This window comes from Poecilia mexicana, unplaced genomic scaffold (genome assembly GCF_051168715.1).
Source record: "Poecilia mexicana isolate PSO_F unplaced genomic scaffold, ASM5116871v1 scaffold_10, whole genome shotgun sequence".
NCBI classification, from domain to species: Eukaryota; Metazoa; Chordata; class Actinopteri; order Cyprinodontiformes; family Poeciliidae; genus Poecilia; species Poecilia mexicana.
In genome coordinates, this window is record NW_028263379.1 from 7573712 (window position 1) to 7596351 (window position 22640).

At 37.0% G+C, this 22640-nt stretch overlaps 1 protein-coding gene across 1 annotated transcript; it reads right to left on the minus strand.

The window, feature by feature from the left end:
• Window positions 1–273: 273 nt before the first annotated feature.
• npm1b (nucleophosmin 1b) lies at window positions 274–22174 on the minus strand. Its single transcript, XM_014972450.2, has 11 exons — window positions 22093–22174; window positions 21717–21799; window positions 18340–18459; window positions 18079–18172; window positions 17671–17762; window positions 17360–17433; window positions 17192–17255; window positions 12348–12446; window positions 4765–4854; window positions 4600–4674; window positions 274–2063 (listed from the first exon to the last, which is right to left on the minus strand). Exons 1-11 carry the CDS (start codon window positions 22139–22141, stop codon window positions 2010–2012), a joined length of 894 nt encoding a protein of 297 aa, XP_014827936.1. The 5' UTR covers window positions 22142–22174; the 3' UTR covers window positions 274–2009.
• Between the last annotated feature and the right edge of the window lie 466 nt (window positions 22175–22640).

Genomic DNA, 22640 nt, shown 5'->3' on the forward strand with positions numbered 1-22640 from the left:
GAACTAAAGTGAGGAGCCATCAGAAATGTGGCTCAAAATACTGACTGCAACATTTATTTTCTAAGAGTTACATTTAAAATCATAAATATGTACCATCACTGGGAGAAAAGGATGAAATGACCAAATACAGATACATATTTAAAAATGTTTCTCTTCAATCATTTCATAAATTGCTATGAAAAATCAAAACACATAAAACATAGCTCTGCTTAACCAAACAATAAGCAGCAATTTGTATTTTTTGGTTAAATTCATAACAGTAACACACAAGCATTGAGAAAAACCTCTTTGTTTATTTGAACATATTCCAGCGTCACTCAAAAATAATCATGACAAACAAAAAGTGACAGATTAGAGGTGAAAAGGACAGTCATAAAAACAACAGAAGGGCTTACACTAAACACTTTCAAATTAAACTGCAATAAAGAGCAATATCAAGATTTATGGATGTTTTTGGAAAGCTTAGGAAAAATAGGAGAACAAAACTGTTCAGCTGCCAAATATGCAAATAAAACCAAGAGGATTATTTACAGAAAAGATTTGATGAGCTTAATTAAAACCAATGACATGAGTTTTCCAACTAAGAGCAAGGAAACATCTGAACCTGGCCTTAGGTAAGTTATCAAAGTCATGTAAATGACATTAATCAGATAAAAACATCACCAACTACTGATGTTTCAACTGAAACCAAAACTCTTCACAGACATTTGAATCATACAAGATCACATAATTATTATTACGCTGGCATATCTGACAGGAGAATATTCTGGACTTAGACTGCCTCAATATATCGTCATAAAATTATCTAAAAAATTGCTTGTTTTTAGCTCAAAACCAGATACTGATAGTCATTAAACACTGGCTGAATTTCTGGTTACTGCCTTGGGTAGGACATTGTTTTTGCAATAAATGATAATCAACCTTGATTAAAAAACACATTATTTGACATGTATTCAGGATTAAATATTAAAGTACAAAAAAATGATGGATAAACAAAGAAATGTCAAATTGACTTCTGCTGAAAACGTCTTGAAACAAGCTTTCAACTGTTTATTAGATATGAGCTACACACATTATTGCAGATCTACAGATTTTATAAGTTCTGGGATTACTTATTTTCCACATTACATTTTTGGATTGTTTTCAGTATGGATCAAATGATAATCCTTTGGGTTAGTAGAAAGATCATTTAAAAAGCAGTGGACTTTGCTTTAGCTAAATGGATACATTTAAAAGATAAAACTACTACAGTATGTTTGTAGGACCTAAAAAAGAAGATTCCTTGATAAAATCAAATAAGCGCATTTACAATAAAAATGATAAAAGACAAGCTGTCAGTGAGCAATGACAGAAAATGTCTTTAGCATGGTTGAAAACTACTCATATTCACAAAAATAAGACTCAGAGATGTCGCTCTGGCTGCAAATGAAGCATTTAAAAGGCACAGTGAGCAATTTTTCCTTTTGTATCAATTACTAAGGAAGGACACATGGTGTCAAGATCCAAACGAAGCTGTTCTGGACCTGCTGATTGCTCCAGCAGTTCATTTACTGTGTATTTGACTTAGCGAGTCCTGAAATGACTGAAATTAACATAGCTGTTGTAGTTGCCGCCTTTATGTTCTATAAACATCATCTTTGAAATTAGATTATGTTTTACATCCAAGGGGCAGGTGGGATATGTTGCCTGTCAAATGTTAGAATCGTACGTTTCCCATAATGAGACACTCAGACAACGGAGTTTGCATCCCTACAGGTGCTCTGGATCAGCTTACCTATCAAAAAGTTTCAGCAAAATGTCAACCAACAAATTAATGCGTGAATAAACTTTATAAGTGCTTTGCAACCAAAAAACAAAAAACAAAAAAAGGAACATAATTTCATATCTTTGCAGCAACCTTAACTAAATATCTGCAATTCTTCTGACTGCAGTCTTTATCTGTGTTAAGCAGGAAACATTGCAGACTGTGCCTTTAGGAAAGCCTAGAAATTCTTCCTGATAAAAGCACTTTACTTCTTCTCAGTCTTCAGTGTTTGCAGAAAACTCCAGAGATCCTTGACCACCTGAGGAAGGTAATGTGGGAAGCAAGAAAATAATTAGAAAGCATTCAAATAAAGTGCTAAACAGCACGAGGCACATGACCCACTTTGACTGCAACATGCTTTTTGTGCGTCCTGCCTGTGGGAACGCCGTGCTTGGATGGGGCTGCAGGGGAACGACGAGGGGTTGGGTGGGGGCAGCACTACATACCAGAGTATATGACTAGGTGCTCCAGGTCTGACAGATCTCAGCCTTGGCTGATGAAACCAAAGCACTTCCACAGATGTTTCCACACACTGGGAACAACAAGCTCTCCCAGACCCAACTCCACCCCCACTTTCTGCCTCGTCCACCCAGCTCTCCGCTGCTCAAAGAGCGTCCACCTGCTCCCAGAACTACACTTTTCCCATTCTAACACAGCAACTCAGAACAAACGAGCGTTTACGCAGTCTGTTTGGAGTGACTGGTATCTAAGACAGAGGTTCCCCGACCCACCCAACACAACCAAAGAGCCGGGCTAAAGATCTGAGGGGCAGGGCAAAGTTCCAGAGACTCAACATTCGTGTCCAAATGAACTTTTATTGTGCTTTTTATTGAAAATGAAGAAAGAAAACTGAAAAACCTCTATAAAAACCAAACCATGCAACCAGCTGATGTAGTTTAACACTGAATTCCTTACACAAATGCAGTCTCTTAACAAACAAAATCTTATTTTTTTTTTTAAATCAAACATCAAATTCTTAACTTGGTTAAGAGGTTTGGGTAAATGTCTAACAACCTGCTTTGGGTGCAAAGCGGAGTCTTGTTGCTGCTTCAGGAATAATTTCAGGATTTAACATACCAACTTGTTTGGACTGTTGCATGTAGAATGAGTAATCGTGGTTTGAAGGGATATGTTACTACTGAGCACCATGTATCTGTCAGCACCTTGTAAAAATAAAAAACGGGAGCTTTCACCAGGTCCTCACAAACATCACACATCTCATTCCTGGACAATAAGCTCCAGGTGGTCAAACGTTTTTTATTGTGAAAGGAGAAATACCACTGAATAGAGTTTTTTTTTTTTTTTCTGCATAGTCACACAAATGCATGATGTGATATTTCCAGTCCCTTGTGAAAAGCTTCAGTCTGATCTTGGTAGATCAACCTCTCATAGGAAGAGTTCTGGGGTTTCCATCTACCAGGTTTTCCATATAGTGACATTTTTGCTCCTTTTATTCTGCAAAATAACTCAAGCTCAGTCAGACTGGATGGAGAACAAGTCTTGCCACAGATTCTCAGTTGGATTTAGCTCTGGACTTTGACTGGGTCGTTCTTCTTCCCTTCAGGAGTGCCACAGTGAATCGTCCATCTCATATTAGTCCTGTCCTCTGCATCTCCTACTCTCACACCAACTAACTTCATCTTCTCTTTCTTCCTTCAATCTCCTTAATGTTGCTCTCACCTTCCTGTCCTGTGGCTCCGACCCCAGCGTCCTGGTACCAATACAATCTTACTCTCTCCTCTGAACATATCCAATCTATTGCTGCAGCTAATAATTATTTCAGGAACCAAGTTTTGTATTGATTATTCTGACGATTAATTGAGTAATTCTATTTAAAAGATGGCACATTCTGCAAATTTTTCTTTTAACCACTTGATGCAATATTAGAAATCCAAAAGGAAAATGCAAATAACCAAAACATCCTGTTATTAATTGGTTAAACTAAAAAAATAATCAACAGATCAGCCCTACTCGGTACTGATGTTAAGCATGTTGATGTCAGAAGTATTTTTCTTAGCTATAAATGATCAAGCGCTCACCAGAAGAATGCAACTGTTTCGCATTCTAGGCAATAAAATGTAAATGTTCTTATTTAAGAAACCATCTGAATTATTGTTTATTTGTATTTTTCATGTGTTTCTAATGTATAAAATAAGCTTAAATGGTTAAATGAAAAATCTGCAGAATGACTAATTGTCAGAATAATTGTACTACTTTGCACTGTGCATCTCATGTTGGTCTGTCACACAAAACCCACAAAACAATAAGTTGACATTTGTTGTTATAATGCATCAAAATGTGAAAAGGTCTGTGGGGTGAAGACGGCTTCGCCATGCAACTGAAATGATATTACAGTGCAGCTTTACAGTCTGTCACTGAGTGTGTTGGGAGATTAATTCAAGTTAATGTACTGGGAATTGTTTTGCTCACCTGAAAGGTCACTTTAATAAAGAATAAAGTTCTGGATTTGTTCAAAGGCTTTGGATGGTACCTTACACACACCACCAGTCCCTTCATTGGGGCTACAGAAGTCTAACTGCAGTAAACCACTGAGAGCCGGTTGCTTTTGAGAGTAAAACAGGATTTGTCTAATGTGCTCATTTCATAGATACACAACAGAGATTTTTTTTTTTTTTTTTTAAATCAGAGAAAAATGTGTCAACAGTAAAGTTTAGAAAATGAATATTAACTGTTGGTCTGATGTCAGAAACAAAAATACAAATTCTACTTAAAATAAGAGAAGTCTCAAACTCTCTCAGTAAGGGAGCTCAAATCTACTTATATCCTTTACTTACTTTCTTGTCAGTGACTTTGTAGGAAGTCCTCACAAAATTCTCAAACTTCTGCTCCGTCTTCGGGAGTGGTTTTCCCTAAAGAAGAATTTAGTTAAGTCATCACTTAAAAAGTCAAAAAGAGTGATAATTTCCAAAGAAAAAAAAAAAAAGGAAAGACGGCCTTACCTCCTTGGCTGCTGATGATAACTTGTTCTTGATGTCAGGCAGAGTAAATGTCTTAGACGGCCCTGCCTGCGATTTGTCTTTTCCAGGAGTCTGGAAAAAACAAACAAACAAGAAAGAAACATTTCAGTTAGATAACAAACTGGCTAAGATTTTCCTGGATCAGCTGTTCAAATCCAAGTGTTGCTGTTACGTAAACACATCAACAGCCTCTTCTTTGATGCACTTAGCTGCAACCTAACTAAAACTGAGATAAAGTTGAGTGTGTAATACTCCTTAGCTTCGGCTTTACTAACAAGGGAGAACATGAAGAAGTGATATTAATGTATAAAGTGAATAAGGTGGCAAGAGAAAGTTGATGCCAAATCTTTCAAAATTGAGACAGCAAATAGCTAAAGTGTGCCTGGGCATTTTTCTCCCATAATAAGCCACATTATGTCATAAGGTTAAAAAGAAAAATCTGATATTTAACATGCGTATTATGTTAATTACACATAGTTAACGAAAATACTGCTTATGTATATGTAATAATTTCTCTGTTTGGATGGCAGCAGTAGTCCCCTGGTCTGTGCTCAAGCTAAATAGGAGAGACTGATACAGAGTTTTTACCATAATCTAGACTTCCAAGTAAGGGCTGCACAGCATATTATCATACAATCAGTTTCCTCATTATTAATACTGCAAATGACTGTTTGTAAAGCTGTATTTGCTGGTTGTTATTTGTAATGGTCTTGAATACAACATTTTTTCAGCTAAATTTAAATGTGTTCTATTACACTTCCTTGAGCAGGTTAAGATAGGTCTATGAGCCGTACAAAACATGTTCATTACATTTTTTTTAGCAACAAATAATTCTGATATCACAAGATTTCAAGTTACTTTCAGTTTGAGCTGTTTTAAGGCCTCTTGTTACTTTAACTGCTGCTGACCTCGCCCCCAACTCAATGTTTAAACTCGCCCGGGAAAATAGCTGCAAACAGAAGCACAATTGTACAACCCTACTTATTTGAAAAGCAGAAGCAGAGCCTCCTGCACAACCAACAATAATGCATCCAGCGGTGTCTGGATGGTAAGTCACTTGTCTCTGTTAGCAGCAATACAACTACCTGACCAAATGTACTGGAGGTCTGCTTGTGTTGCTAGGTAACGGTTCAGAGCTGTGACTTAAAGGTCGCCAGTCTGTTGCAGAGGGTAACACAGAGACAAACAGGACAAACAACCATGAAACCACACTCACTAAGGAGAATTTAGAGAAACCAATTAACCTAACAGTCATGTTTTTGGACTCGGGGAGGAAGCCGGAGAACCCGGAGAGAAAAACACATTAAGTTCAATTTATGGTCCAGTGCTGTTCTAAGCTGTTAGAACATTTTACAGAAAGCACATGAAGTAGCTAAAACTACGGAAGAGGATTGGGGCCACTGGAAAAAAAAAAATAAAACAGTTCTGACTTTAATCTCAGAATTCTGAGATTAAAGTCAGAATTCTGAGATTAAAGTTTCTTTTTTTCGAGTGGCCCTAATCCTCTTCCATACTAAAACGCATTGGCATTGAATAAAAATTTGATTAATGAAAATATAAAAAATTCTTAAACACTGAAAAATTGTTCCAATAAAGTCATTTAAACTCATTTTAATTAGCTGTGTGGATATGTATGGAATAATGTAGAGGTCTAAGCAAATCGTTGATCATTTAGTTAATCAGAACAATATCAACACTGCTTTCGTTGCGTCTGACATGTTTCCAACAATCACTTTTGCTGACCAATAAGATAGTTTGTCCAAGAGCCTCCTTGTGACCTGATTAGTCTGGGTCTGTTTTTATAGGCTTGGCGTGGGTTTGCAGCTGGAAAACGATAAAAGCATTAAAAAGGACAACACATTCTGGCCTAACTACATGCTCTTTTTTTATAATTTTACATCAGGTAACAATTAAGTTTGTATTAGGTTGCAAGCAGGAGGCTCACTTTGTAGAAGGAAAAGTGTAACTTAGATAAAACTAAAATATGGATTTACAGCTCATGTCAAGTCACTTATTCCTCTTCAACTGACTAAAAGCCCAGCAGCTATTCTTTATCTTTTCAGCGACATTAAAAGTGCTTCTTCCAAACTTGATGACTCCCCTGTGTTTGGGAGGATGAGAGCAGACATAAGCGCAGCACTTTAAGGCCTGTGGGTGTGTGAAGTTCTGGACAGCCAAAGGCCCAGAGGTCCACAATTAGGAAGTGTCTCACTGTGACACACACACCATATGGTGGGACTGTACACTAAACAAGCCACGGAGCTTGCCCATGCATGCAAAACCAGCGAGGAATCCAGCGAAATTGCAGGGTTTCGTTGATTCTAAGAGTTAAAAAGGCAACAGATGCAGAGTTCTGAATGGCCCTTTATTCAGCTCTGCCAACAACAACAAAAACAACATCCATGTTGTGAAATTAGAAGATAAATCCCTTGATTCCTACTACAATGTGATTTTGGCAGCTTGTGAGTGAAGAACAGCTCAGACTTCAGGGACAGATTCTTTGTTCATGAAAATGTATCCCGTTTATAACAACAGCTCTTTTGGTGTTTTCATGCAGAGTTCCAGTTCCTATCCAACAATTAACTGTAGTTGAAACCAGAGCAGAATAAATACACTGGATTAAAAGACACACACACCTTTTTATTCATACCAACTGAAGTTAAATCTGACCAAACCTTTATGTTTCAGAAAAGTTAGAATTACCAAAATTATTTATATTTGCTAAATCACACAATAATGAGAGAAAGAATATGTTTATTTGATAATATGTTAATTTGATAATATGTTTATTTGATAATCTGTTCAAGATCAGGGGTTTAAATTTTCTCAGTATTTGGTAGCATTGCCTTTTGAACTGTCTGACTAGAGTCAAACATTTGGGTTTCCTTCCAGAAGCTTCTCAGTAGTTCTCTGGAGTTCTGACTCATTCCTCCTGACAGTCAGGGTCGCCTTGCTCACATACGACCTTTCGGACCTTCCTACTCACTTCTCCATAGACTTGACATCAGGACTTTGTCAACGCCACGCCAGGACATTGACTTTGTTGTCCTTAAGCAATTTATAACCACTTCACGTATGTTAAAGGTTATTTTGCATTTTGAAGACCAATCTCTGCCTTCCTGGCTGATGTCTTTAAATGTTGCTTCAATATTTCCACATAATATTCTTTCCTCATGATAATGCCATATATTTTTTTAAAGTGATCCTGCAGTAAAACAATCCCACATCATAATGCTGACCTACACTTTACAGTTAGAAAGCTACAAGCATCCTAGTTAGTCCTCCAAATGTAACGATGGCCATTATGGCCAACACAGTTCCAAAAATGAAAATCTTTGTCCCAGTGTCCTTTTGCAAACTGTAATCTGACTTTTTAATGTTTCTTGTGAAGTAATAAATTCCTATTTATAATATTTTGGCCTTTTTTTTTGAGTTTGTAATCATGCCAAACATAAAAGCAGTGTGTTTGCGGTGTTGCCTTAAAATACATCCACCGATGTTCCTCCAACAACTCACGTGTTACTTACCTATCAGAAGTTGCCAAAGTCATGACATCATCATCTGGGCTTCCCTTCTTTGTTTAGAGACAATAATCATTCTGTATGTAAACTTCAGATTTTGAAGACATTAATATTTAAATGTGGATTTAGCAAATAGAAATATTTTTGCTAATTCCAACTGACTTAAAACAAGAGAAGTATGGTCTGATTTAACTTCAGACAGTGAGAAAGAAGGTGGATGTGTTTTATTTGGTGTATGTAAACTTCTGGTTTCAATGGGACATTATCAATCTTTTATTAGTCACAACCTAATAAAAGTGGCATTCTAACCTCCTAATAGAATGCCACTTCAAAGAATCAAGTAAACAACATATTTGTATTTCTAGAAAGATCTGGAGGGGACGTGGTGCTTTTCATGTCTTAATAACAAACACCTGATGCCTAATTGACAGGGCATGTCCTTTCATTTTATTCTAATTGTTTAAAAAAAAACTAGTTCTTGAGGCAAAATCTTAGGGCTGGGACTTAAAATAAAACACAGGTGCAATAATTAAAAAAAACAGTCTCCCTCTACTTAAAAAAATGCAACAATCTGTCCCTTAAAAAAATCTGCCTTTTTTACAACAGAGATCAAAGGTGTAAAATGAGCAAACCTTTGACACAAACACGCCGCACTTCACTAAAAACGTCACTAAAAAAAGCACACACACATATGTTGCTGGCTCCAGGCCAAACAAATGCACCACATATTTATTATTTACGGGCAGCTCTCTACTTCCAAAGGACAGCTGTGGACCTGAAACAGCTGATAAACACTCAGCCGGCAAGCTTTTTCATCTGGGCCAGACGCTGATTACAGATGGCACAAAACATGGAACTTAATCACAAGCACGCCATCAGTTGATGCAATCGCTCGTCTTCAATCCAGTGCAAGCACATGATTGTGACAGATTTGCTCATCAAGTTTGCCCAGGTATGGTAATAGTCTATTTTTTAAATATAATCCTTGAAGACTCGTGTTTGAGGAAAAATTTAGGACACACAACTTTCTATGAATCACATATAGAGGGACACTTATGTTTACCTGGTGTATAGTCAACAAAACATTAAAAATGCCAATAATGTTCACAGTCTTTATATTTTCTTATTAGGTCGGAAACTTTTTTTTTCTTTTACATTATCCACAGTCTAAAATTATTAATAACATGTCAGTTCTTTAAAGATGACAACACATTTCCCAGATAACTATCAAAGGTTCTCAGTCGTTTTTGGTCAAAAAAGGTCATATGACATTTGTGGATCTAAATCAATTTTAATGGACTGAGAGCATTCATCTATTAGAATGGCCTAGTCAAAGTTAAGACTTGAATCCAACTGAGAATTATGGCAAGGCTTCAAATCTAACTTTTACAGATGCTCTCCATCCAACCTGACTGAGCTTGAGCCATTTTGCAAAGAATAAGAAGCAACATTTTTTTCTAGGTTGAAGGATGAAAGCTGGTATGGATGCAAACTCAGGCTTAGTATTTGTCTAAGGACGACTGAATTCAAAGGAATGCATGTGTACTCTATTTACTAACCAGGTGACTTCTGAAATAAATCCTGGATTTTGTCACAAGTAAGAACTGATGTGTCACATAAAATGCATCAACATTAAAGATTTCAAGGGGCGTGCATATGCTTGCAACGCACCGTGTAAGTAATGTCTGGGTTTGCCATTCAAACCTAGGAGAAACACATCCTGAAAGAAATAAATAATGCACCTGCTACAAGTGCATGTCAATCATTCGCTGAAACAATGACTCACTCCCTTCTGGGATACGGCTAAGTGAAGTGATTAACAGTTTTATGAGCGTGACGTGTGCTTCAAGGCATCAACTTCTCCAAACCCACAAAACACCAGCTGGGAGATTAGCGTGCCTCAAATCAGCACAACTCGAGTTTGCTGGTTCTCATGCCGAGCCGGTTACACAGCAAAGGTGCCGCTACGTGCTGAGCTGCGAGAGGTGAGAACTGCGGTGCTGGCAGCAGATCTGACAAGCCAATCTAATGACCAGTCACCTGCGTTTAGGATGGGGGGGAAGAAACAGACACCCACGCCCGCTTCCTCGCTCCTCAGGGGCATCTGGAAGCGCAAGCTGCACCAGACATCAAACGCTGGTAATGAGAGCAATTGGGAGAAGGTGTGTCCAGGAAGTGAGGGGTGTGAAGAGGTTGTGGAGCGAGAACACTTGTGAAATAGTCGAGAGGGGATAGGAGCTCTAAAAGCACAAAGGGCCAGAAAAAGTAAGCGCTGGGAAAGTTTGAGCAAGCTGGGTCACAAATCGGCTAAACACCATGAGCAAGGCGAAGATCAAGGTGTGCAGACTTGGCTGGACTCACCATCAAACTGCCCCCTGGAGCTTAGCAACAGTGTGGCTAAGCATTTATCATGGCACAAAACCCTCTGCCACATACACATCACAGCCTTGTCGTGCTATAAATGTGCATGTGAGTTAAGGATGCTGCATATTTCATCACAGACACAGCTATGTGTTATGATGTGTTATGTGCTGGCATCGCCATGCCAACACATAAAGCCTTATCTAAACAGTTTCTGTCCAAGACCTTTTTTTCCTCCACAGTAACATGATTTGTGAAATGTTTAAACAAGCAGGAAAAGCTTCCTAATTTGTTTTCGCTGCTGTGCACGTGATCTGCGGAGGGGTGAAGAGCATCAAAGGTGGCTGCAACCCAACACAGAGGGGTCAAGCCAAGAGGTCACAGGTTTAAATCCTGCCCCGGGAAACTTATGTAGAGGTCATGTGTGTTTGCTCAAACAGAGACAGAGTTCAAGCTGTTTGTTTTAGGAGGAGGCATTCTATCCAAGAAATTAACTATCAGGTTGAACTAATTGCAACGTGCATTTATCACATTCCTCTGCTTTCGAAGGGAACATTTTGCCAATTTTTTTCTCTCTCTCCACATTTTTTAAATTGTGAATGTGAGCAATTTTCCACCAAATGATGCACACATAAAAAAAAAACAAGAAGGCATTTTTCTTTTTTTTACCACAAATGAGTTTTTGGTTCTTAAGTGTATTTCAAGTGCACAAAATGAAACCTGCCAAGGTACAACACTGGCAACTTCAAACCTAGCAAAAGGAGCAACATGTTACATAAGAGATAATTGATTTTCTGACATTTTAGTTGAGGCTCATTTATTTCTTCAACAATTAGTAGAACAACACATTAGAATAACATCATAGCTGTGTATTGTTTTGTAAAGATGAACTGAGAAATTAGCTGGAGATAGAAATGGACAAAAAACTAAACATTTTTGATCAGCTAACGCACCATACATCGGTGCTAACGGGTTTCTCTGAACACAACACACTTTGGCGTGGAAGTTGGCACTGAGACAAGATGACTTATTTTTAAGTGTTTCAATTAAAGCAAGCAGAAGAAGAAATGGAAGAGAAACCTTCTTTTTATGGAGTAATGTCAGCTGCTCATTCAGGCTGCTACTTAAGCTAAACAGGCAGCAGGTGCAGTGAAGGCTGAAAGTATTAACTCAAAATCACAGCTCTATCCCTTTTTTATTTTCTGCTGGATTAGGAAATGTTGGTAGTCTTTGGAAAATCTCACAGCTACAGTCTGGTTATACCAACTCTGCAGGAAATAGAGATTGCTCATGGTAATGCTACCCTTGCTAATTATGCAAGGCTATAAGTTGCAATGTTATAGACAGTTTTAAATGTCTCTTGTGTAATATTTTTTCTTTGTTTTGAGTAAAGGTTAAATCCTGTTGTAATTGTTTCATTACCCAAATCTAGATCAAATTAGAATAATATTCCAAAATTTCCACATCAGAGTGGCAGGTCTGTTTGACAGATGTTAATGTCTCCATTACAGAAATTTGCGAATCCCAAAAAAGTCTCATCTTCTTTGTTCTTCTTCCTAACAGAGATAATTTTATCTGTGTCTTTAACATCAAACGCTATTTTGATTACATGTAACAAAAATTGGGAAATAGAATTACTGTAATAACCTAACATCCAAAACTAAACAAAGGGACGATTGGTACCTTAATCTGGGGTTTCGCTGCTGGTCCGGAGGATTTTTCTGCAGGTCCATTTTGTTTCACAGGCGTCTTGTTGGGCTTTTTAGGCATCAACTCTGGGCTCTAGAAAAACAAAAAGCTCAAGTAACACATCTTGAGGACAACTTGGCACTTAAACCACTGAGTATATGTATATATATGGCTATATATAAAAACACAAATATGAATCCCTCTGCATTGATTCTAAAGAATTTTATTATAATAAACAGGTAAAACAATTGGCAAAGAATCAAATACAAAGGTTTGACACATTTAAAGATCTTCTGAGCCTTTAATCAGACTGTAACCCCAGCATGTTTTGTCATTCCTTGCTTGAAAGATCATAGTAACGTCAGCTCAACAGATTTAAACATTCCACAAACTAAACTTTCAGACAACTCAGTTAGTAAATACAGAAAACCTGCAGAAGCAGATTAAAACAGAACAGAAAACGCTAAACATGCTTGGCATTTTCTCTGTGATCAGCTACTTAGTAACCCAATAACCCGTCATTGTTCTCTGCTATACAGCCCTTCCAGTCAGGTTTACACTGCTGTGTAATTACCTTGTAATAGCTGAGGCAAGTACCTGCATTTCCTAAGCACCGACCGCTGTCTGGCAATTACATGTATTCACCTCAGAGCAGCCTAGGAGTGTAATTCTCTGCAGTGACTGAACTGCTACAAGGCAATTACATAAATAATTTAAAGGCAACACCTAACGCTCAGAGTAGCAGAAGGTACAACTTGTTTGTATTATGTTTTTACATCCATGTACAAATATTTACTGTAAATGTGTAGTTGAATCTCGTGCGGTAGCTGATAGATTATCTGCACACACCAAGCAGCACAAAGAGCCACCCTCTCTACTAAAAGATAATGTCAAGGAAGCAGGGAAGAGGGCCATATATTTTCTGGGGGTGCTACAGCAACATTTAAGCAATTATTAATTAACTGAGTACTCCACAACCTTTCCTTATGGAAAAGTAGCAACAGGAAATCCAAACTCAAGAAACCATGTAGAAGAAACAGCAAACATGTGGAAGAAAGTTCTCTAGTCAAATCAAACCAAATATAAATTTTCTGGTTTACTAAAATACTAAAAGTGACAAAGAACCACAACTGCATCTGTAGGAGCATAAGCCTTGAGACTGACGCGGAGGTCACTATCCAGCAAAACAAGGATGGTGTGCGAGTCAGCCAGTGCAATGGAGTGGTGTAGATCAAAGCATATTTACATATGTGCTAGAATGGCCCAGTCAAAGTCCACATCTAAATCCAGCAACTAATCTAAGGCAACACTTTAAAACTAAGGTTCACAGACGGTCTTTATGCTGTCTGATGAAGCTTAAGCTATTTTGAGAATAATAGGAGAGAGAAGGAAGGATCTGTGTGTATGGGTGTAAAGTTGCTAGAGACAAAACCAAAGGGAGTTGTCGTTAAAACTACAGCAAAAAGCTCCCAACAAAGTGTTCACTCCACATTGCCAAATAATTTCAAATCAGTTTAAAAACCATAAAATCTTTTCCCTTGTAAAAAAGGGTTATCTTTAGAAACTTTGCAATTTTCAGTAAATTGATTTTTTGTCCTCATTATAAACATCAGGCTGCTTGATGAACCATATAAGACTATAAGTCGCTCTGGAGTGTAAGTCACATAGGTCAAAAAATTGTGACATATTATGGAAAATATGGTAATAACTATCTGAATTACCAATGTGTATTTATCTCTTATGTTTATTTTTTGTTGAATCCAAAACAGCGCCCCATGTTATTTGCAAAGATGGAACACCCAAAAATGTCAAATCAATGACAATAAAATAATCCTGAAGTCAGCTAAGTGTCCACTTAAGTAACATTGACTCTACGTCTGAGCTAAAATCATCAGTCACCACACAAAGAGCTTTTGTACCTTCCTTTGATAATAAACAATGTGAACCAAACCTCATTTCATCAATTCACACTAAACCAAAACATTTGATCAAAGATTATTTGGATTAAAGTCGTCTGAGTAGGATGCAATTTCTTTTGAACAATGTTACTTGGTGTAATTTCTGAAACCTAATTTTGGATGTCTTGTACAGGACTGAAGTTTGACAACAAAAAGAAAACATTTATTCTGAAACGGCTGAACTTCCAGTCAAAAGAATAATTGCTCCCAGTCATGCTTTTTGGGGCTTTGTACTTTGTACTCATTAATAAAGAAAGGCATGGCGGAGCTATAGAGGTAAGGATTAGAGTCATGCTGGGAAGAGAGGGGGCGAGTGGAGGGATGCACGAGGACTTGGATGAGAAGACAACAGAATAAATCAACAGGTGACAGAAATGCTCAGCTGTCATCTGACCCGGAGGGAAGGATCGGCGCTCATGTCGCAGGTATGTGCATCTGCCTGGCTTTGATCTTTTGCCTGGCACAGTTTGCACTTGGATAGCGTGCTTTGAAAAAAAAAATTACAAACAGACACCGACGTAAAAAAATGAGGCAGATACACACACACACACGCACACACACACACACACGCACGCACACACACACACACACACACACACACACACACACGAGCGATTGTGGTAACACGCAAAACAAGCGTTCAAAGGCAAAAGCCAGGTGCAAAGCTGAAATGGCATGAGAAACGATAAAAAGGAGCAATCATATTAACAGTGGGATGACAGAGGGACAAAGATATGCAGTGCCTCAGAAAAAAAGGTCAAGGATGTTTCCCATAACTGAGCAGTGTGTGTGTGTAAAAGCAAACAGTTTGTGCTTTTCAGCTTATGCAAACTACAAGTGTATTCTTGATGTGCATTCATGCGTCTGTGCATAAACACACTTTTAAATGTGCAGCTCTATAGTTTGGACCTTTAAGAAAGACTGTGTGTGTGTATACGTGTGTGTCTTTGTGTGTGCACCACAGTGTTGTTGGTGAGAATCCGTGCAGATTACAGAGGAGAAATCCGATCATTACACCACACAAACCCTGTATTTTACTCTCTGAAAACAGGTGGGTACGTGAGCGCACAGGATGAAAAAGTTCCACGTTTTGTCTCATGCAAAGAGCTGGACGGTCAGTGGGTGCAGGAGTGGGTGGAGCTTTCTTGAAATGCTGTTGCGTATAGTTTCTAAAAGTTTGAATGATGTGGAAGAAAAGGGAGGGGAGTGACAGCAGCTTCAGAAAAAAAGCTCATTCTTCAATAAAGTAACCTCGAAAAGCGGTTGGCTATTCTGACACCTAGTGGACAACACTGGTATTAGAAAATGCTGCTATAAAAATATAGACGCCACCATATTGTGAATGGCAGATGCAAACAATTGCCAAAAGCTCCACCAGGGATTCTTGTTTTAAGGTCAAGTTGTGAGGCTCTTTTGTTTTAAATTAGTTGGTAAATAAATGAAACAATAAAAGAAGGACTTTGTCAAATCTATCTATTAGATTTGGATACAGGACATTAAGGATACAGGTCTTAATGTAGCTTCATATATGACTTTTAGCATATCAGATCTAGAACCTTCATAAGAATAATAACGTTGAGATACTAAACTACACACAGCTTGAGAAAAATTGTTTACAGATTAACCCAATAAATAAGCATATCAGTGATTAGATGCTATGTTCTCATTCCTCGGTCACCCCTTATTCCTAAAAGGCAGGGTCAAATCCGTAATATTTATCATTTATCTCTATTATAAAAACAATATCAATTACTTACAGAATAATAACAACAACAACAAAATTATTCTTATTATTAGAGTCAACAATTAAAAAGTGGATTAAAAAGGATCTCACATTCATCTCTTAAGGATTCATGTCTTACAAAACAAAATAGTGACACTAAATTCAGACAATTATTTTCATTTAATCCTCAACTGAATTAAGATGTTTGACTTGCTTTTTTTAAGGCAAATTATGTAAGAGCCAAGGTTTAAATGGAACTTGGTTGTTGCATCTTATTTTGATTTGCAGATATGATTCACTAATAATAATAATTGTATTTAAAAATGTCTAATGAAAATAAGCTGAATGTCATTTATAGTGCTTGTTCTATTTGGACAACGCAGACTGCAAGCACACTAGAATTGGCATCCAAGATAATCTTGGCACTCACAATATTGCTGGTGCCCTAAAGTATCGTTTCTATGGAGCAGCAGAATCTGTGCTTCTGTTTAGGTGATGATTTAAAAAGCATCACATGGAGACTAACAAATGAGTTACAACTCAAAATAAGATCAGAGCAAGTATATAGAGAGCAAAACATAAATTAATATTGTTTGTTTGACCTGATTAAATCTGACTGACTAAATTACAAAAGGTTTTTTCAGGTAATGGAGCTAATATGGTGTCTACAAAGGTATTAGACAGAAATAAAGCCTCTGTTTCAAAACAAAGTGAAAAGGCTTTTTATCCTAAGAACATTGTACCAACTGTAAAGCAAAGTGTTGGTAGCATCATGCTGTGGGACTGTTTAGCTGTTACAGGTTCTGGTCCATTGTGCAAATAGATCAAATAAAAAAAGATAAGCAACTGCAAATTCTATAGATTCATTTTAAATGAACAAAGAAAAAAAAATAAAAGTTCTTCCAAGAGGACAATGATCCCAAATTAAACACAAACAACCTACTAATAAATTCATTTCACTTTTTGTTTCTTTTCATGGCTAAAGATTTTCACATTAAAAGCACTTTGAATTGCCTTGTTGCTGAAAATGTGCTATATAAATAAAATTACCTTACCTTACATTTCACAATCACATCATTCATTTATTTTATACTCTACTATATTTCATGTTGAATTTTTAAGTTAAAGTTAATGAACAGAAAATAGGCCAGACTTACTTTTTTGAGTGTTTTTGCCACATTCTTTTGAGGCTTCATATCATCTTCATCACTCTCATCATCACTAGAAAAATGCAAAGCGTCTCAAATTACCAGAAAACTTAAATCTGGTAAGCAGAAATTTTTTTTACAACAAATACGTAAAATTAGACTAAAGGAAAATCCTACTTGTCCTCATCTTCATCACTGTCCTCTTCATCGTCATCATCATCCTCGTCATCAGAATCCATTTTAATTTTTTTCTGCAACAAATGAAATATTTTTTAGCTTCTGTTTTAATATTTGCTGCTAATAATAAATCTACTTTGAATTGATCTGATCCAGTTGTAGATCTCATTTCTCATCTTGTGACAACTTACAGTTTTACATTTAGAAGCTTTATATGAATACTTTTAAAGAGCATTGGGAGACATTCCCTGAAGATCTGAGAGCTGAGAAGATCTGCAGTGGATTAACAGGAAAAAAAATAACATGATCACCTGCGGAGGCTTCTTCAGTAAGGACAGGTTTGCAGGCCGTTTCACCGGAGATGTGTTGTTCTCCTCCTCTTCATCCTCTGAGTCTTTTACACCTTTGAAACAAATACTCGACAGTCGGGTTGGTGCAACACGGTTACAAAACTTTACTTGCACATTCTCGTTTTCATGACTAACTAAAACTCAGAAAAGACTACATATTTCTCTATTCCTAGTTTAGAATATGGATTTTTTTTTGACAAAGAGTGATTCCTGTCACTAACTGATGTGATGACTAATATTATAATATATATTATGTGGCCTTGAAACTGATTTATCATTCTATAGAACATAAAGTCCTGTGTATCAACTACTAGTCCTACTTTGAAGGATTTTCTGGGATGTTATCAGAGTTTGTGTGATAATACTTACTGACAAAATGTTGTCCACTAATGTGAACTGGACCAGAACCAGAAACAAGACGAAAGGTAACAGGAGGAGTGATCTCAAACCCTCCTAAATTCATCTGGACAAACAAAAGCCACCATTAGCAGTATTTACATGTTCCAACACTGACTTAATATTACCTCTTTTATGTTATTTTGGTAATGTTTTTTTTTGACCCAAACAGAATAAAACAATTATATTTAAGCTCTTTGACTATTTCTTCAGTCAAAATTGTTGCGTACTCACAGACGGCAGGACAGACGGTTTCAGGACAGCTATCGGCACTTTGGAGGTTTTTGCATCATATGTGAGCCCTTCGACTTCCACCATGTGGAATTTGTCCTCCGCCTCGGCTCCCAGACACACCTGGAACCACAGCAAAGTGGTCAGTGGATTTATTATCTCCTCTGAAGATAAAGGTATAAAAATCTAATTTTCTGTTAAGGTTGATGTTACCTCTTCTGAAGTGGTTTAAAGTTTTTCTAAGTGATGTTTTTATGAGTCAATAAATAGTTGATTTCCTCCTAACTTTGTATCTTGGCTTATTTACCCAGTAATAAACAGTTTTTACTGTATATTGTACTTTCTTTTCAATACAAAATTGCAGAATATAGATTAAAAATCCTAAAAAAAACAAATACCGTTAAGGTTTAATGGATTTGTTGTTAAGCACATGATTTAAGAAACATTTTTCCAGGTCCCTCTTCAAAATTAGATCTGGATCTCAATGGGGTTTGGCCTAGTTAAATAAAGGAAATAAAAACAAATAAAAAATAAAACTTTGTAGCTGGTAATAGGGCTGAAACGATTCCTCGAATGATTCGAGTACCTCGATTACTAAAATTCCTTGAGGAAAATTTACCTGCCTCGAAGCTTCGTTAATTTATGTTTTATTAGTTAGCGCACCGTGTTCCGGCCGGGACTTCATTTGCGTTGCGCGGAGCTCTCACTTCCGCCTCTGAGTTGTTGACAAAAGCTAAGTCTCAGCGGCATAAAGTCCAATCTTCAAGATTGGCCCGTGGAGATTTTATGGATTGATGATAATGCCCGACTTTTTATCGTTTTTTGGGGAACCAATAAGCATCCTTAAAATGACTGGGGAATGACTGGAGTACGGCAGCATTTCTCCTCCGGGGCTGCTGGTTGAAAGCGAACAGCGGGAAGAGCGTTGAGGTGAGCGGATAGCCTGAACAGGGCGGGCGGCTGAGTAGCTGATGCTTACCGTGTAAATGTAGCTTTACCGACGAACCGCACAATAAATTTCATATCCCGGTCTGAAGAAACGGGTGGCGGAGCGCATCGTACATGGCTGGTAGATGAGTTTCTGAGTGTGACCAGTGAAGGTGTCGTAAATATCCCGTATTGCTTCCCCCCGTGTTCGTCCCCCGGTCTAACGGTTCGTCAGTCCGCTGGTCTATTTCCTCCCCTCCATCTTACGTTCGTTCATTCGCCCTCTCCTCCCACTCCAGGCGGCATTTCCCGTATTTTCAAACCCAAAGCGTGACAGGTTAGGTGGCAAGGTGAGTTTAATTAATCTATTAAACTCACTGAAGATGAATACATAAATTAAAAGCTGGATTGTAGACATTTTTTATAAGCATATTTGTGAGCCTGCCTCTTTGTTATTAAATTCAATATAATTTCAGATTTTTCTATAACTTTTCTTCTGGTTAACTTAGAAAGTGAGCTATTATTGTTACAGGTTAGTTTTCTAAGCTACAAAAAAGCAACTGTTAGGGATGCTCAAATATGAAAAATTGGACTGATATTGATATCTGATAGTAACACCGGTATTATGCCAGATTTACCAATATTTCATTTTATAATTTTTTTTATCCGATTACTCGATTAATCGTAAGAATAATCGATAGATTACTCGATTACTAAAATATTCGTTTACAACAGCCCTAGCTGGTAACCAATTTTTTAGGTCTACTACTCTCAACAGATGCTCTCTAAAAATAAAATAACTAAAAGAAACTTGAACCATTAACCCTTTACATATTTTTAATAGGACTGAGTTCTTGAGGCTGGCTTGGGATCTTCATAATGTTGATATGACTACCTTGAGTCTTTCTGGGAGACCCATTTACAACCAATCCTCTGTGTCTTTCATCTGAAGGAAGAAAATTACAAGATTTTAAGATGTATGGCTCCATCTATTGAACCGTCAGTGAGGTAAATTTACCACCTAAACAGCCCCAAAGCATAAAGTTTCCATGTGCAAGTTTGACAATGTTGATGATGCGAAAGTGTTCAGTTTTGGTCGAATGTGACCTCAAAATCTTCTCTGAATCATTTATAAGTTCTCTAGCAAACTTAAAGGCACCACTCTAAACCTCTTTCAATATTTTGTTTATATTTCATCAGTAAGGATACAATTTTGACACTAGCTAAAACAGTTGCTGCACTGGTCTTGAAGAAAACTTTAAAAATCTATGACAGGGAAACAGAAGTAGCTGAAATCTCACTGCAGATCGCCGCCAGGGGGCAGCATGGCGAGAGGAGGAAAGCACCTCTGTTCCTATGGCATGTTAGTGGCTTTTGCTAAAAGGTAGCCATGAGGAGGAGTACAGCAATGCTCCTTGAGGATGTTTTTCAGGGAGTATATGAATGTACATTTGTCTTAAAACAGCATATTCTCTCTTGATATTTTAAATGTTGAATATAAACAGTAGATCTTTAATCAGAGAGTATTTTATTGTAGTATACAAAATAAAATTGAAATCAACTAATGTTTTGTGATTTTCAGCAACAACTCTTCAAATGTTTCATAGGGATGGACATAAATTATCCTAAAATATTAGTTTTTAAAAGCAATGTAATTATCTTAATTTTTGATATTTGTAAGATCTTTTAATAGACATGTTACCATCAGTAGTTCTTTCAATGCTGTTTTTCCCACAATCCCATCAAAAATGCTCTTTATTTGCTATTTTGGGTCACAGTTTTGAGAAGCTATAATTTTTTCCGAGAACCAAACATAACAAAAAGTATAGTTAGAATCAACTCTATATATTCATGTTGGCAACATAGGCTGGGATTAGTGCTTAACTTAACCATGTTTGATTTACCTGAAAGTCTGCACAGAAAAAAATATTTAAAGTCAAATATTCTGTTAATATCTTTACATTTATATTTACAAAAAAACAAATGATTTGACACATTCAGATTTCATTAAAGATGGAACATAACTTATAGCTGAAAACAAAGATCATTACCTGGAGATCTGTTGAGTGTTAGAAAGAAATACTTATATTTACGTAGCATTGTTTTATTATTTTTTTTGCCCATAATTTTCCATAGGCTCCAATTTAAGGGAAACCAACTGTCCCCTGAATTGCAAACGCTGTTGATGTCTAATTTGTAATCTACATGTATAATCTTTGTATCACTCAACGTTTCATTTTATTAATCAAAGTCAATCAGGTGCTTTAATTAATCCATAAAATGAAAGTTCTGCGATGGACTATTTCAGTACTTGTTAATATAAATATAAAAATATCATTATATTTATTCACAATGCCGTTGTACTTTACAGCTTAAGCAAATATATTCTTCATGAGGCTATCCCAAATGAAAACGCATGTCAGGGATTATAAAACAATAACAAAATGTCTTACTGCTTTGAGGGACAGCTGTTGTTCTGTATCTTCGTCATCTAGGTCAACTTTAAACTCCCGTTTATCCGACCTCAGAGTACAACCTGGGGAGGCAAATACATATTATTGTCATTCATTTTACAATTGCATTTATTACACATGCAAAATACAAACTACAAACAGCAGCATCAGCTATGGGGGTGTTTCTATTCTACAAGCCATGCAGAGGTAGCTAACAAAGAGCTGATTGGCGGGTGTAGGGGCAACAGAATAGCAACTTATTACGGTAATTTTACGCTTGAATGAGCGTTTAAACCTCATATATAAGTGATAATGTTATACTAATCTTGACTGTGCGTCCTATCAAATTAATATTTATCAGAAGGAACAAGCTCACCAAACAAATACATTTGAGGTCTGCTAAAATCTGACATATCGTCCTCCATCTTTGTAGTGGGCGTAGAGGATGAGAATCAGTGTAACGTACACCTCAGCGAGCCAATAGGAAAGTAAGACGTCAGCTGCGTAGTGAAAAAACAGAGCCAATCGGACTGTGGGAAAGGCGGGACAAAGGTAGTGTTACAAGCTAAACAGTAGATGGCGCTGCCGTTCTACTAGCTAGCTAGATAGATAGATAGATAGATAGATAGATAGATAGATAGATAGATAGATAGATAGATAGATAGATAGATAGATAGATAGATAGATAGATAGATAGATAGATAGATAGATAGATAGATAGATAGATAGATAGATAGATAGATAGATAGATAGATAGATAGATAGATAGATAGATTACAAATTTTATTTGTAAGCCAAAGGATTAAGTTTTGGTCTCATCTGAACAGGGCACCTTCTCCCAATATCTCACTCAATTTTATTTAGGATAAGAGTATAAACATTTTGAGAACCAGGTATAATTTTCCTTCTACTTCATTTTTTTAC

Coding starts and splice junctions, on each gene's coding strand:
- npm1b (XM_014972450.2), bottom strand. CDS start 22,141: ATGGAGGACGATATGTCAGATTTTAGCAGACCTCAAATGTATTTGTTT. Junction 4,675..4,764: donor TATCATCAGCAGCCAAGGAG/GTAAGGCCGTCT, acceptor ATTCTTCTTTAG/GGAAAACCACTCCCGAAGAC. Junction 2,064..4,599: donor ACAAAGTCACTGACAAGAAA/GTAAGTAAAGGA, acceptor TACCTTCCTCAG/GTGGTCAAGGATCTCTGGAG.